Source organism: Urocampus carinirostris, chromosome 16 (genome assembly GCF_059441175.1).
Source record: "Urocampus carinirostris isolate Australia breed hairy pipefish chromosome 16, RoL_Ucar_1.0, whole genome shotgun sequence".
NCBI classification, from domain to species: Eukaryota; Metazoa; Chordata; class Actinopteri; order Syngnathiformes; family Syngnathidae; genus Urocampus; species Urocampus carinirostris.
The window spans coordinates 32,593,012-32,610,573 of NC_142364.1; the positions used below are offsets into that span (position 1 = coordinate 32,593,012).

Consider the following 17,562-nt stretch of genomic DNA (forward strand, 5'->3'; position numbering starts at 1 on the left):
CAATACACCTCTCTTAGTAGAGCCACTAATTGGGTGAAATACTTATTCACACACAAAATTGGCATGAGATTAATGGTATATTTTGTCATGTGATAGGAGTCCTGCTGTGATGTAGAGCTGAGTCTTCATCCATTTCTACAACAAACTGCAAACTTTGTTTTACCAGTACACCCAATTTTTGCATACAATTTACGTCCATTAAAAAGAGCAACAATATCAATAGCTTCCCATATCTTCATGAAAGACACTTATAAAGGAAACGTACTGCTCCCATTTGTGTCCTTCTTTACCTAAAATTAATAAGCAATAACTTGACGTGCGGGTGTGTTTTTCTTTGAAATAGAATTTTACAACCTGCTAGTTAAAGTAATTAACAACAGCTCCATTACTTTTGAGAGTAAGGCATTTTCACCTATAGTTGATGTTGCGACGTGAGCTAACGTCCCAGCTTTGGATCGCGTCCCACATCTTGTCCATCACTGTGTCTCTTAGTGGCTCTTCCATCGACCAAAGCTCAGGTCCATCAAACATGATGTGGGAAAGGACACCACATGCATTGTATGACACTTCAATCCCATCAGCTTTACTGTCTAGGAGATTACTACAATGTAAACGAAAGAGGAACAGACGAAAACGTTATATACTTGGTGAGACATTTTTCATCTTCTGTACATACCCATAATGTTATTACAGAGACCCTTGGTTACTTCGCATTCACATGTTTTCATATCTATATATGACTTCATGTCTCCCAGGCCTAAGCAGTGATTTACCTGAAAACCGAGATGAACTGCGTTGTGACTAGCTTTGGTCGTAGCGCTTTGACCTCAGCAACATTGCCAAGGAGCCCTAGCATGTTGCGATGCAGCTCCTGCTTATCTGGAAACTCCTGGATTTACGTTTTAAAGAGTGAAGATGATTTCATTGCAAATTGGAAAACAGCTAAACAGAACAAGCAACAAAATCTTTATGACACTTTGCAATTAATATTGGGAAAACACAACTTACTTTTAGACAGTCTAGAAAGAGATTCATTCCGTGACAATTAAGGAACATCTGACAGTTGTCTGGTGTCTCATCTGTAATATTCCACAAAGCACTCCAAGAAAACTCCATCACCTGGTCACACTGAGGGGAAAGAAAAAATTCTAGAACTAAATTGAATGTAATTTATCAAAAACAATTGCTTGAGCACAGGGGTGTCCAAACATTTCTCAAAGTGGTCCTGATTTGGTGTGCTAAAAATATAGTTGCTGAGTATTTAGTTTAGCTCGACATTCTTTTTTTTTGCATGGTAAATGCATCATTAAATCTAAAATCAGTTTTGAAAACTAGTCCGTCTTTCATATTTGACTAAAACAATTCGTTTTCTTGGGCATACATTTGGAGCATGACCTATTTTAAATTAAATGTTGACCTACATTTTAGATTTAAAAACAGTGGAAGAGGTAATATAACTTTAATCAGAAAAAAAATTATACTTTGAATACGTAATTTCTCTACTAGCAATTAAAAGTTAGCTTAACTTTTTAATCCAGCAGAAATAAAATAGTTGAGGGGAAAATATGTTTAAAACGTAAATAGGAATGAACATTATTTTGTGCAATTTACATTTCAACGTGAAGATGCACAACAGAAAATTAATTTTCAATTACATTTTAATTCAATACAAGGTAAAATAAATATATGAATAGGACCTCTTTTAAACAGACATGTGCCAGGGCACCCAACAGACTCTGCCATAGTACACAGTCAGGTCTTAAATCTTAGACACTTTTATCATTGTTTCTTGTTTGCTTGTTTGTTTGATGATGATATTATTTCCTGCTGGTTTGAATATTTTACTGCGCTGTGCAAATTATGCTGTGTGGAGAGAGAGAGAGCGTGCACTGCACAATTGAGCAGACACAGCCCATGAGAAAAACTGGACCAGGCGGGTAGGATAAACTTTGCCCATAGACTTAATTTTTAACCTGTTTGCCCAAGCATCATGAATTTACAATATAAAAAAATAAACAATGATCTGAAAACATAATAATACCCTGACTTTTAAAGAAGATCTAAACATCCAGATTCAGCTATATCATGACTCACCATCCGATCTTGCAGCTTCTTCTGAATTAGGTTCAACATTGTCTGCAAACAAAGGTAAAGAATTAATTGAAATGACCAGAAAATAACCCAGCAAATATTACTTTTTAGTGAAAAGGGGTTGTATGCTTGAAAAACAAAAAAAGAATCCTTTAAAGAATCTGAAAATATTTCAGTATCTTGTCATTTGCAATTGAATCAGGGCTGATCTTTTGATTTATGCTAATCATAATGCTTCTAAACCAACAAATGTTTTTAGCATTAAAAACACCACGTACAAACTCAGTACAGTGAGGTCACTGTATCATAGAAATGTGTGCATTTGAATAAGTCACTCTTAAAAGACCCAAAAGAAACCATCTTGCAAATTTTGCATGGATAATTACATTTTTATTTTGAGTTAAGATGAATTTCAGATTGATACGGAACATAAAAGTCAATATGAATTACTACGTGCAACAACAAAAGACCATGTGAGCGGAATTTACAGAGAGCCTCTAAAAAGAGCAAATAGTGTTGGTCAGAGCTGGTGTAAGCCACAGTCCAGTGGCCAACTTTAGCGGCCAGCGGGGAAAGCTACGTTCATTAAAAACTTTCAGAACAAACCAGAAATTGTTAAATGGCCAGACCCTGGATCACTGAACTCAGTGGCTTTCCCTTGCATGACCAGCTCTGGAAGATAAGTCTTAGCAAACATTAGATACACAGGGCAGCTAACAACTACAATAGCAGCTTGTGCCGTGCCATCGGCTGCAGCCCAATGGCTAACAAGAAGAGCTAGCGAAGGAAACAAGTGAATGTAAAAGGCAGTAAAAGCTTGCGAGGGCAAATTAGAAGATGGTAAGTGATAGTTGCCTAACTCACAGGACTAAGCAAAGATAACAGGCCAAGCTTTTAAACCAGGGGTATATGCACCACCTGAACAAGCTAATGTTGCAAAATAGTAATTCTTGCATTAGGAGAAGGGAGTTGGGGCAGAAACATTTCAATTTCTTTAAAGGGTGTCTCAAGTTATGTAATCTAGTTACATTTCAAAATCAATGAGAATTTGAATACAAATTATGTTTATATGATAGTGTTTGCTTATGTGTTTTTGCCATTTTTTCATGAATGAGGTTTTTTAAACTACAGGTCGCTAGAAACTACCAACTGGAGCTTTAAAATACACATACTGTGTTTTTTTTTTACATAGCAGCTCTAACTACTGAATTGTCAGTGTACAGAATTGTGACTCTTATTCAAAGTCAACAGTCAACATCTAACAGGAAGAAATATGTTTTAAAATGCCATTAATAACAGCAGGCTTTCTTCAGGTGTTGCTTTCCCCTACTAGATTTAAACTTGCAACCACTTCTTAAAAAACCTGGCCAGGACAAAACTGTTTTCGCTAACTTTAAGACCATCTCAAAGTTGCCTTTTATCTCCAAGATCCGAAAGAAAGTGGTGTTTGCTCAACTTAAGTCCTTTATGGATGTTCATGATGTTCTGGAGGTTTTCCAGTTAGGTTTTAAGTCTCTGTACAACACGGAGTCAACAATCCCAAAGGCTTTTAGTGACATCCTCCTGGCTCCTGACTCCGAGTATTTTGTGATCCTAGTCCTGCTGGAACTCACTGCAGCCTTCGATAGTTGTACCACAATATTTCAATATCTAGGCTGCAGAGCCTAGTGGGCATTTGTGGTAGTGCTTTATGTTGTTTTGGTCTATAGGCAGAACTATAGACAGAAGCCTTGATGGTTTTAAATCTTTTCCTTGTCTCTGTGTTTTGGAGTTCCACAGGGCACCATTCTAGGACCACTCCTCTTTTCTTTGCATCTACTCCCACTGGGTTCCATTCACAGAAAGAATGGCATCTCTTTTGATTGTTAGACTTATGACAGTCAGATAAACAGGACATGCCATTAAATAACAAAAGTTGCACCTTCCTTTAAACATCTACTTTCCTGCCTTGATAAGATTAAAGCCAGGATGACCTTAAACTTTTTAAACTTGAAAAGAAAACTAAGGTGATTGTCTTTGGTTCCAGTGGCTCTGGTGTGCCCCCAATTATTCAATTATTGCTCAGGAAAAATTATCTAAAACAACAGCTGCAGGTGTCCTTTTACAAAGCCACGGTGGGGAGCATTCTAACATACTGCATTACGGTGTGGTATGCTGGGTGCACAGCAGCAGACAGGAAAACGCTACAGAGGGTCATCAAAACAGCCCAGGAAATCGTCGGTTGCTCTCTGCCCAGTCTGGAGGACATTGCCTGCTCTCGCTACCTCAGCAGAGCAGAAAACATCATCAGGGACTTTTCTCACCCCGACCACCACCTCTTCGACCTGCTGCCTTCCGGCAAGCGCTACAGGTCACACAAAGCAAAGACAAACAGACTCAGAGACAGTTTCTTCCCCACAGCCATTACCACCCTAAACAGACACCGCACAAAAAACTGAAAAACTCTTGCAAAAACACTACCTCAAACGAATGTAAAATGGTACTCACGTCTATGTTCTTGCACATGTTGACTGCACTATGTTTGTTTACTGCTCAAAGCAGACACCGCACAAAAAAAACTGAAAAACTTGCAAAAACACTACCTCACATGAATGTAAAATGGTACTCAAGTCTATGTTCTTGCACATGTTGACTGCACTATGTTTACTGCTCACCTTGCACAATGTGGACCATTTTTTCCCCTGCACTATGCAGACTATGTTTGCACCAATGCATATGTTGACTATTTTTTTTTGCACTATGATGACTTTTGCACCAAATGCAAAATTGCACAACCCTTACGATACCAACTGTATTACGATACCAACTGTATGTAACATCCTACATGCCGACATTTCTTGTGTAAATATCATGTAAATTATAACTATAGCCTTATCCTCCTTGTTTTATAACCTTATCTTCTCTGTTCCTTCATCTTCTTGGCTTTTTACCTCACTGTGAATGTGTGAACCTGGAGTATCATGCCCAATTTCGTTGTCACAATATGTTAACCCATTTTGTAACAATGACAATAAAGGTATATTCTATTCTATTGACTTGCGGTATGTGTGGAACCAACTATTGTTAAGTTGGGAATTAAGATGGGCACTGATTTTTAAACTAGATCAACAATTAAGTGCTGGAGTGAAAACAAGCTTCTTCCATCTAAGGCAGTAAGCAAAAGTGAAGCCCTTCTTACACGGGAGCATTCTAAGATTTTGATTCATGCCTTCATCATATCTCGGTTGGACCACTGCAATGTATTGTATCATGGAATCAGCCTGTCTTGCATCTCATGCCTACAACGGGTCCAAGGTACTGCAGCTCGACTTTTAACTGGCACACGTAAGAAGGAGCACATGACACCGATTTTGGGTTCTCTTCATTCGCTGCCCCTGCATTTCAGGTTTCATTTTAAGATTTTTTTGTTTTTTAAAGTTTTTGCCCTTCCATACCTCAGTGAGCTGCTTTACTGTCATTTCCCTACTCTGTGTTTTAGGTCAGCCATTCAGCTGCTGCTGGAGGTACCGAGATCTAAGAGGAAGCTCAGAGGGGATAGAGCTTTGTATGCTGCTGCTCCCAAACTTTGGAACAATTTGCCCTTGCACGTCAGACAGGCTCTCTAACTGTCAATTCAAAAAAAATAATCTTAAAACCCTTTTTTTAATCCTTGCCTTTTGACCCAACACGAGACTGTGTCCCTGTTTTATCAATTTATTATCTTTATTATTTTTAAGTGTTCTAATGATTTTATGGTCCATTTAATTTTTTTTGTGTAAAGCACTTTGTCTTCAGCTGTGGATGTTTAAAAGGGATTTGTAAAAAAAGTTGGGTTGAGTTAAAAAACAAAACCAAAAAAAAAAAAACCAGGTTGATGTTACCTTCACAAAACCCATCTTTCCAACAGCTTCTTTATGACGGTTGTCAACCTGGCAGACTAATGCATTGCAGAGGTGCACAGCAATCCTCTGGATCGATTCATCCTGCCTTGCCGGCTCCAGGATCTTTAGCAGCAGCTGGTTGACTCGACTATACTGAAACTCCAGCTCTTCTGGAATGCTGAAGTTGCACAAAGTCAAGCAACAGTTTCTTTGAACCTTGTGTGAAAACGGAGGAAATGAAAAAGGGAAAAAATGTCACTTAAAATTGTGTCAATTATTTTGAACTTACTCCATTTACAACCCGGCCAAGCATACAAACGGTAGAGTAAAATATTAACAGTAGTTCTCGTTTAGGAGCTCACTCAATGGAAAACACAGTACAACCCCCCTAACTCATTAATCAATCCCATACTACAACAGCAATACTTGAATCATTAAGAGAGGGTTGTTCTTTGCAGGTTAAATTAATATTAGGTTAAACAGGGATCAGAATGGAGATTTTCATTTTCAGCTGAAATAGCCAGGGTCCAGGAATAAAGCAGATCCCTGGTTAAAATAATAACAATACAAGTCTTAATCATTTCCAACATTATTGAAAACTTTCGGGTTTAAGATGCCTGCATGGTGTAATCAGTCCGAGTTGGGGTCATTACATTTTAAAGCAGATACAACATTATATGTGGTATGTCTTTGGATAGCCAATGAGAGGACTTGAATCAGCACTTAAGTGCCTTTAACGAAACTAGCACCTCATGCAAAAAAAAAACAACCAATGTCATTAAAGTGGAATCCTCGTTTGGTACCTGTGATCAGTTACAAGTGTTTCCATAGGGTCAGTTTCGATTTAATTTAATCTTTATTTTAAATTTCATTTTCAAACTAAAATCTTACTGTGACCTTGCATGTTAGTTTGGCTATCCAATCTCAAAATTAAGATATATACCATTCTAGTAGCTCACATTATATTTAACTGCTTCCATATTCAGTATGACGTTATAAAAATAGCTATTGTCTGAAGAGTCAACATGCTTGCCATTACCCTTAGGAGACTTATTTTCGACCTTCCACGTGTTATAGGTACAAAAAGTCTAAAAAGAATGTGTTTGATGAATAATCGACTTAAAACCATGATAGCAAAATGTCCCATGATATAACTGCAAGTTTACAATCCTTCATTTTTTAATTAATAAGTATATTTCTTTAAGAGATGTAAAAAATGTAAAGGCACACTTACAGTCACCTCCTGATATTGCTCCATTCCATTTAAAACCACTCGAATGACGTCTTGGCGTAGCCGCACACTTTGGTCACTGCGGTATTCAGTGTTTGTCAGGTAAAAGAGTGCAGCGCTACCGGTCACCTGAATGCTCTTATCATATTTATGACACTTCAATGCTGCTATGACAAGCTGAAACAAAACAAAAATTCAAGACCACAAAAAAAGAACAGTTTTTGTTTAAACAATTCTGTCCATTTGTCGACGGGTTTTTGTTTTAGGAAGTTCATACCTGCAATGCTCGGAGTAGTTGAACGCAGTGTTGTATCCTGGCAATGTCAAACAGTTGATTGATGGCTCTATGGGCCAATTCAGGCCGAAACTCTGTGTAAGCTTCAATAGCATTCAGGACCTGGTCTTCATTCTTTGATCCAGTTACCTATTACGAAAGAAAAGCACCAAAGGTATGGTTGAAAAAGTTATTGCAATATAGCATACATTATGCTATGAAGAGTCAACAGGCTTGCCATTACATTCCATGAAAAGTATCACTTTTTTGTATGATAAAAATGACAAAGCTCCATTATTATCATCACAATGGTCCCGCAGAAACAGTCTTTGGAACATTATAGGTGTTTAGAGCGCAGGGAAATCTGTCACGGGAAGAGGGATGGTAAGTTTTACCGGGACGCCAGTCGGCCCTCTCACTCCTATGTCTAGAATGTGGAGCACGAGACATTTTAAAGACAAGAGCAGTGCGACAGTTTCTCCCATGACATCACCCGCAAAAATTAGAATGCGAGAGGTTGCTGTTTCTCTTTTTTTATGTTTGTGAACATGGCATGAATGGAATATTTGAGGGAGAGTAGACGTTATGCAGAGGAATCATTAGACACCTTAACCCTCAACCATTTTGACCCCTTGACCAAAACTTTTGAAGTCAAGTCATGTTTATTTGTATAGCCCTTAATCACAAGGAGTCTCAAAGAGCTGCACTATTATTACGAAATAAAGTGCACTTAGTGCTTGTAGACGGGACTATAAATATTTTTGCCAATTTACCAAGACATTCTTTTAAATATTCTCTTTTTAATCTTTATTACATGTTTATCCTAGAGTGCCATGTATCTCGTTGCAAACAATGTTCACAACGCTGTTATCAATGACAATAAAGACTACAGAAATCCCTCGCTACTCCGCACTTCAGTTAACGCTGTTACATTGCTTCGCAGGGGTTTAATTGAGTTGTCTTTATTGGTATTGATATCAACGTAAGGTGGTATATGATGGTGTATACTATCAGTCAAACAGCGGGGCGGGGCGCACAATTTAACGTTGCCAAAAATACAAACTGCAAAGCATGGCGGCAGCAAGGTTTTAGCGGTTCGTTACATTGAAAATAAATTGTTCAATAAATCGGACTTTGAGGAAAGTCAGGCGAAAGTAAAGGAATGGTGATCACTAGTGGTTGCTTGTGGATTATTATCGGCTTTGGAAAGGGACTGAGGCTGTGTCAGGAGGGAAGGGAATAGTAGTGCTGTAAGTTGGCCTACTGCTACAGCAAGGATATGTAAATATTCTTACAAGCTACCCCTTCCAAGCATGTTTCTCACCAACGGCAGATCTATTACCCAGGAAACGGATGACCTGGGGCTACACGGATGACCTGGGGAAAACCACCGCATTCAATGGTTGTATTTAGTGCAGCAACAACGAATGGACAAAATCAATGATTAAAAGCGTTTGAAACTAATTACATCATTGATTCATTGTATCACGTGATTTACATGAACATTAAATAGGTGCAAATTAGAGTGCACACCATTTTGTTGTGACGCTGGGGATTGTAGTACCGCTTTGGTCCGGCAGAAGGCGGCAAGACAGTTTTTTATAAAAAACCTATGTTAAATTTCTTATATACAGTGGAACCTCGGTTCTCGACCATAATCCGTTCCAGAACCCTGTTCGAAAACCGATTTGTTCGATCACCGAAAATCGTTTTTCCCATTAAAAGTAATGTAAAATCATTTTAATCCGTTCCAACACCCTGATTCCTTACCATGAACGTAAACATGAAGCTAACCCAGGCTAATCGTACGTTTGCGTAAATATTCCGTACGAAAGATTACGCTAACATGAACGTGTACAAATAAAAAAATCAGGTCATTACACGTCATATTATATAGCACCCGGGTCTCCACAAAAAGTGGTGAGCGGTTAAAGGATAAAGAAAAGAATTATGAATAGGATTTCTTACCTTTGTGAAGGTCTGCAGAAGACATGCTCTATTCCCTCGAAGGAAGGGAAACTCGCACACCTTCTTCATATTTTGCTATTATTTCTTTCTTAAATGCAATAGTTGTACGCACTACCGTTCTTTTTTCACCTGTAGCAACTTTGCTGCTTGTACCGACCTTCTTCGGGGGCATAATTAGGGTCTAAAACACTCCGTTCACCGATATCTAAAGCGAAAGCAAAAAGAAGTGCGCGCGCACGTCATAACAGTTCTTCACAAGGGGTGGGGGCAATCTACACCCAGACGCCGCGCATCATCGCACCCCAGCGTACCGGCGTTCGAACTCCGATTTTTTGAACGAAAAGCGAAGCAAGAATTTCTCGAAATTTTAGGTCGAGAACCGATTTGTTTGAACTGAGAGGCGTTCGAAAACCGAGGTTCCACTGTATTACATTTTGAACATTGGATTATTTACAAACAAAATTGACATGAAAGTTTCAACTTTGTAGTTTCATCATGAAACAAAGTTAACAATTTTCAAGGGAATAGACAGAAATACAGAGAAAAACAATCACAAAATAAGTATAAAATAAAGAAAGTGAAAGGAAAAATAATAATAATAACATGTTCAACTCTACCCGAGGGGCAAATTCTTGAGCATATATCATTTTCATATTGGCAATGTTTATCATATTCCAAAATTTAACCCCCCCAAAAGATATTTTTTTACATTTTGAAAAGTGGGTTTGTTTAGATTTTTGATTATTCATTATTTTTTTGTATAAGTCCAATTTTAATATGATCTGTGGATAAGGTGATAGGAAAAGAGTATCTTACATATATGCAAGTATATAGCAAAAATTATTATCAAGTTAAATGAGAAACACTTATAATGAAATGAAATGATCTGCATTTATATAGCGCTTTTCAAGTCAGTGACTTCCCAAAGCGCTTTACATTGTGCTTCACATTTCCCAATAGCGGCCGTGATGTGTGCAGCCATGTAAGGCGCTAACCTGCTTATTGGGGGTAATTGGGGGTTCAATGTCTTACCCAAGGACACTTCGACATGTAACACGGACAAGCCGGGATTCGAACTGGGATCCCTTAATCCTAAAACGATCGCTCTACCTCCTGAGCTACTGTCGCCCCAATTATATAATAATAATATATTTTTTTTTTTCTTTATTATTTTATATCATAGAATATTTTGTTTTGTGCAATATCATCTATCTGTCCAAAACTTCAATTTTTGAATAAATAGCAAGGAAATTAGAAAACTGATTCATCGATAATAGGAAAAAAAAATCAACCGATTCAGAAATTATGAAATGAATCGTTAGTTACAGCCCTAGTTTTAATTTAACCATTGCAGAGACCTGGCTCATTTCGAGGATACTCAATGTTGGCGTGCAACTAGCCAGCCATTCTCTGAATCATTTTCTAAAACTGAACAGAGAATCCCTCCAATTTCGTTGTACAGACATTGCCCTACTTACGAACGTGATTCCAGAGATCGTTCGTAGGTTAAATTTGTTCGTATTTTGCTTCAGCGCTATATTTTGTATGGAATGTATGTTTAAGGTTTATATAAGTATGTTCAAGGCTGGTATAAGTAACCTGTATTGTATTGTACTAACAAATAAAAATGTAATAAAATAATATGCTCTATAAAGATAAAAAAAAGTGAGGTTAAACTTACTTTTGGAAGATGGGCGTCAAGACTTAGTTGATTTCCTCCTCTGTGGTAAAAAGTGGCCGAAAAAGAGGGATCTAACCATTTTCTCAACCGCATCAAGTTTTCTTATTCCACTTTCATTTAAAATGAAACGTCTCGCCTCTTCTTAATTCTTTACACCAACCATATTGAATGGATGCACGAGATATTAAACAATAAAAATTTCAAAGTTCTTAGCGCGCTGGAGATACAATATAGAATGTTTACACACGAACTAGGAAGAGGAAGCGGATCTCTTCTTCGGGGTGGATGCTGGGTGAACTTTCACAGAGCCACACACCAGTAGCGGTGGAACGAAGCACTACAGTACTGTCCTGTACTCTGAAAAAGGTGCAAACAATACAAATTCTAACTTACAGAAATGTCCAGATATTTTTCAAAATCCCCCCCCCAAAAAAGTTTGTATCGACCATTTTTCGGAAGTCGAATGGTCGTGAGTAGGGGAGCGTCTGTACTTTTATCGAATGACAATGAAGATCATTTATTCAACTGCAATTTTTTGTTCTGTGTATTTATTTGTAGATCTAAAGTTGTTATTTTGTTAAATTTCCACGCATCTTTCGGTGGGTTTTTGCCTCTGAGCCAAATGTCTCAAAAAATCTTGGTTTTAAAACAAAACTTCACAGGATATGCTACTGTCATGTTTTTGTACGTCACAGGAATCTGACTTGATTGTCAAATTTTTCCTATGCTGTAGTTGTATATTTTGCTTATCACTTTTGATTTTTTTTCTTATCTTTTCTTGAAATTCTTGTTTTTGTTTTTTACCTTATTTACTGCTGAAAAATAAATAAATAATTTTCAGAAGAGCAGAATGTTTTTAACAGAGCTGTTAATACCTCACCCGGTGGCCCCAAGAAAATAGAGTTTGGACCCCTAATTTGGACCCTTTTCTCGTCTACTTAATAATATGAAGAGAGTGATATAGAGGCTGTAAACGAAGAAGATAAGTCAAAAATTTTTTTGTTTCGTTTTAACATTTTTTGCATTTTTGAAATTGCGAACATTCCCAAAAAGTTCCCAGTTTATGCATTTGTAAACAATCCATAAATGGTAAATGGACTGCATTTGTATAGCGCTTTAACCAGTAACAAAGGACCTCCAAAGCCCTTTACAATGAACTTCACACTTTACCCATTCCACACACACAAATGCAAAAAAAAATTGATAAATAAAATAAACATTTTAAATGACGAAAATGGTGATACAACTTTTTCAAATGAAGAGAACAATATGTAAAATTTAAAAAACATTACTTTTTTGGGATTCATAACCTTAATTAATACCTTATACCTTATAAGCAGTAATACCTTATAGGCAGGAATGTGCGTGACGTTGCAAAGAGAAGTGTCATATAAACCCAAAAACTGCAGAGGTCTCTTCAGCTCTTGGAAAGGATAGATGCTGCTCTTGCAAGGTTCAATGCTATTGAAAAGAAAATACTCTTAGATGATAGATAAAGGGAATTAATTTTATGTCTGTTGTCATCTTAGTTTTGTGTTATTTACTGACCTTGGCCTTCCTATGGCTTCCTCAAAGTGTGGAACTGTGCAATTGTCAAGCATGATGTGACCTGAGATGTCAAGTGAAACCAGATTGACTAGTCGCTGAATGATAGCAGTCAAGCTTTTCCTTGTCATCTTATATTTGGAGGTCCTCCGGCTTTCTCGTGAGATGTCAAGATGCCTGAAGAAATTGAATATTGGTTTAGTGGTTATTGGTTAGCTAGTAAGAGAAATTAACTTATTTTTGTTGTTGTCAACTTAACTAAGATTGTTTGACACAGTAGTAAAATACTGTATTTTCCGGACTATAAGGGGCATTATCACGCAAGTTTTAATCACGGTACTAGATATGTTAGAGTAGAGTCGAGTAGTTGGTGTGACACTTTTACTGTAAATTCTAGTTTAAATTGTGCCCTATATATACTTGACCCAACCATTGTAGTCCAAAGTGATGACCTGCCTTTTGCACGTGCAAAGTGTGACTCTGCATGCAACAATGAACTAAATACATGCTGAATACCATTTTATCTCTGAGCCAAATGTACTCATGAACGGAGGGTAACGAGGGCAGCAGAGAAAATAATCGGGACTACACTTCCCTCCATTCAGGACATTGGCCAGAAGCGCTGCCTATCCCATGCTAAGAACATTACCGGGGACCCCTCTCACCCCCATCATGGACTGTTCACTCTGCTAGCCTCTGGGAAGAGGTACTGCAGTGTGCGGTGCAGGACCACCAGGCTCCGCAATAGTCTAGTCCCCCTGGCCATTAGACTGTTAAATGGTCAATCTAACATATAGTTAACTTAAATCTAAACGGCTGCTAATCTGACTTTTTGCACTACTGGCAGTTTTTTTATAGCTTGCCACTCCTTGCACATTGCTCTCTGCACTATTGTAATTACAGCGTTATTGTTACAGTGTTAATGTTACTGTGTACCTGACTTGTTAACCTGACTGCCAATTTTGCACATCTGGTTAGCTACTCTTCTTGCACTATCGGCACTATGGTAAAATACTATACGTAGCCAAAATACAATACAACTTTATTTATATCTGTACATTCAAGGAAACTGTGGGGGTCAGATGCATCGACATTTCGTTCTGTATACACGTGTACTAGAATGACAATAAAGTAGATCTGAATCTGAATCTGAAAAGAGTCATATATTGCTAGTGAGCCATAGGTTCCCGGCCCCTGAGATATGGCCTTATGCCTTTTCATGTGTTGTCTCCAGGGCTCTCGTGGATGGGATCTGGCACACTCCACGTTGTGATCTAGATTTGATTCCCGTTGCATTCAACGTTATGCAATTGTGATCAGGGTCCGTTCAATCAATGCGCAAATAAGATGCTGCGCAACCCTAGCCCTAGCAACAATTTTAAGTCTTATAGTACGATGTCTGGTTCATACTACTCCTTTTCGAACATGTTATGTTAACATTATTTTGTTATTGAGCCATTGTTTTTGTCCTGTTTTTATTCTAATGTTCGAAATAAAGTTTTCATTCATTCATTCATGTGTCTTGTATATGAAGAAATATCACAAAAGCCAATTTATGGGGGTTGCGCCTTATAATCCAGTGCGCCTAATAGTGCTAAAAATATGGTGGTTGAAGTAAAAAAAAACATAAAAAATAAAAAATAAAAAAACCTTCCTGTGTATTTTTAAAATCAACATTTTTTGTCATGCCACTCATACATGTTAAGAAATGGATAAAAATCAGAAGCAAATCCTTGAACTTACCTAAGATTGATAAGTTCCACCAGCGTACTGACTAACTCTTCTGAAAGGTCTGCATTGTAAAGAACAAGAGAAGACAGCCTATCTTTCCACTGAGTTAGAAAAGCTGTTCCAGGTAAGTGTACATTGGACAGATCAAGAGAAGTGAGCGACTTTAAGGGTTTGAGCAGGTTCTCAGCATGCATTTCATCTGGGAGGCCCCCAAGGTTTAGCAAACGCAGGCGATTGAAGCCCTGGAAGTTAAAGTTTCTGCTTAAAGCCTGCCTTGAAACAGGGCTTTCTTCCTCATCGTCCTCTGTATCTTCATTGCAAGCTAAAGGGGCGCCACCTTTCCTGTAGAATATGTTGCTGCAGCCATATAGACAAAGAGAGACCAGCGTCTCACGGAAGCAGGTCAATGTTTTCAAGCTCCGTGATGAAAGACTGTTGCAGTAGGTGAGGTGAAGCTCTATCAGGTCCTGCATGAAAACAAACATTATTGGAAATGATTTAATTATTTGTCTGTGGCTTTTTATTCAGGCACAGCACGGAAAGACATACTCAAAAACAAAACAAGAAAACAGCACCTTAACAAACAAAGGAAAACTAGAAAAACAAAGAAAATACATTTCAAACTTTAAGTAGTATCACCATTGACTCCTATAACATATAATTCCCAAAGAAACTCGATAGAATTATCTTTAGTATCATCCTCTAAATCAGGGGTCGGCAACCTATGACACGTGTGCCAGCAGTGGCACGCGAGAGGTTAACCTGTGGCACGCGAGCGCACGGCAAAATAATAATGATTATATCTTCAAAATGCGCATTTTTACCTGAAATTTAGACATTTTCAATTGCACGCCGTGTTATTTAGAGGCTTTACATTAGCGCCCCTCCTCCTGTGCTCTGTTTGTGAGTGTGTGTCTGCGCGGCGCCGAGTAGAGGAGGAGATATCTGTGTTTTAACCCAGCCAACGAAACACACGCGCGCGATAAATGAATGAATCATGACGGCTCCTCGAGCAAAAACATCTCGTTCTTTCCAGCCAGTGTGGACGGATGAATGAGGCTTTGCGCAAAAAATGACCATGCTGTTTTGTGCATTATGCCTTGAGAGCTTTGTACTTCGCACAGCAAGTGTTAAAAGTCATTACGAGACGAAACATGAATTCAAGGGTGAGTCTGACATGGCGGAGACATTAAAACGCGCAGTGTCCAGGTACGGCAAACAAACACAGACCCTGAAGACCTTTGTCACTGCTAAAAACACAAGTTATCACATTGCACACTGCATTGCAAAGCACAGAAAATCATTTACTGATGGCTAATATTTTAAAGAAGCGTGTGTGTGCGTGTGCGAGCCTTCTGCTTTGCTGCTGTTAATTCAAGTTTTGATTTTTCTGCAACAAAATATAATTGATGAATGGTATGGCAGCTGTCCATAGCACTTGTTTTTTTATTGTAATTCGTTGTTAATGAAGAATGGTTGATTCTGTTTAATTCTTGTGGCAAAAAGTTTAAGTCATGGATGGCTTCAGGCCTTTCCACCAGTTATTCACATTCATTTTTTAGTTGATTGATGAACAAGAATAGTGGAAGATAAAATGGTCATTTATACGATTAAAATGGATATCCATGTTGTATATTTGGACTGGTGTAAAATTACAGCTCTGTTGGATTTTTAAAAAAATGTTGTGCGAGTCATTAATCTTGGTGTGGCACACTGATTTACAAGGAAATTTGAAAGTGGCGCTCACACCAAAAAGGTTGCTGACCCCTGCTCTAAATCATTCCATAAATGAATACCTTTTTGGGTGGCACAATGGCTTTTTAATATTATGTGAGAATATTGCACCTAGAAGTTATCGATTCCCATGATGATCATCCTTTTAATTTCTTACCAGAAATGTGCCAAATAAATGTATACCTGGCAAGTGCTTCCCTCCAGTTATTTAATCAATAACTGATGGAGAGACTTATGTTTGGATAAAATAAGGATCTACTGTACACGTAATGGTAAATAATAAGAAACTCAAGCTTATGACCAGGGTCAAATCTCACAGTTACACTTCAAAGAAAAGATATCTAGTGATCACGCATGCTAATAAAAGATTAAATGCAACAGTTAAATAGTTATAAAAAACAAATGAAATAAAAAATCTAATACCCATGATCAGGGGTCATCATTAATTGATTTTTGGAAAAAAAATTAATATTTAAGTGCGAAAAAATTAAAATTAATTTTTTTGCGGCAAGGCCAATTAATGGGTATTTATTGGATTTCTAGCCATTAATTGGTAATTTAATGGTATACTAGCCGTGTCAATATGGTCGAACAAACTGGTCCCTTTAATCTTTACTTTTAGTACAAAAAATATCTTCTGAGTTATTGGTGATCACATCAGCTACCGTCATGTTGGGGCTTGTTTTATAATTATAATTTGTCGATTCCTCCTAAGTTAATATGCGAATTGTCGGAACACTAACTGAGGTTAGATGAACAGTGAATGATAGAACATTCACGCCAACATTATCATGCGCAGTAAGACACCTTAGTAATAAGAGGTTTTGCTATTTATTACACATTCATTTATGAACAAAAATGTGTACAACATGTGCGTATGTGCATCCACGACGTACGTGCTTGAGGCAAAACGTGAGCTAATCAACAAGCCCGATTTTGTCCCGACCAATAAAAAGCTGCTTTGCAACCACACTATGTACGTACAGCTACCGTGTTTCCCCGAATATAAGGCCGGCCTTACTTCAAAATCATCGTCAAAAATTGAGGTTTTGAAATAAAAATATGTGCAAAAGTAATACATTTTCGCTAAAAATTTCTTGGAAAAGCATTGCCGTTGTTAAATAACGTTGATATCTACGGTTTTCATAGGTAATATGAGCCTCTTATTTGCAGGAAGGTTGAATTTCATTTCTCATAAAAAGCTGGGCCTTATAATGGGGGAAACACGGTAGCTTACGCGTATGCATGCACTGTCCCGATTGTGCGTGTATGTGCCCTTGACCGCATACGAAATGCTCGCGCGGCGAGAAAATTTGCACGTTTGTTGACGCAATCGACTAACAAAAAACCCGAATATTTTCGCAATTAATGGGTCGCAAACTCGCAATAATTGCTAATTATTTAAATTTTGCAATAAATGGATTTATGAATTTAAGCAACCATTCCA

At 37.8% G+C, this 17,562-nt stretch overlaps 1 protein-coding gene across 6 annotated transcripts in view; it reads right to left on the minus strand.

Moving 5' to 3' along the window:
- zer1 (zyg-11 related, cell cycle regulator) overlaps positions 1-17,562 on the minus strand; it is a 39,565-nt gene that overhangs the window by 11,346 nt on the left and 10,657 nt on the right. For all 6 annotated transcript variants that reach the window (XM_088356223.1, XM_088356221.1, XM_088356220.1 and 3 more), the window contains 10 exons: positions 14,394-14,848; positions 12,654-12,827; positions 12,452-12,566; positions 7,460-7,606; positions 7,186-7,359; positions 5,952-6,167; positions 2,095-2,136; positions 1,009-1,128; positions 774-889; positions 413-601 (listed from right to left, as the gene is read on the minus strand). In XM_088356223.1, the coding sequence (XP_088212349.1) occupies positions 413-601; positions 774-889; positions 1,009-1,128; positions 2,095-2,136; positions 5,952-6,167; positions 7,186-7,359; positions 7,460-7,606; positions 12,452-12,566; positions 12,654-12,827; positions 14,394-14,848 (1,748 nt within the window). The remainder of the gene's footprint in view (positions 1-412; positions 602-773; positions 890-1,008; positions 1,129-2,094; positions 2,137-5,951; positions 6,168-7,185; positions 7,360-7,459; positions 7,607-12,451; positions 12,567-12,653; positions 12,828-14,393; positions 14,849-17,562) is intronic.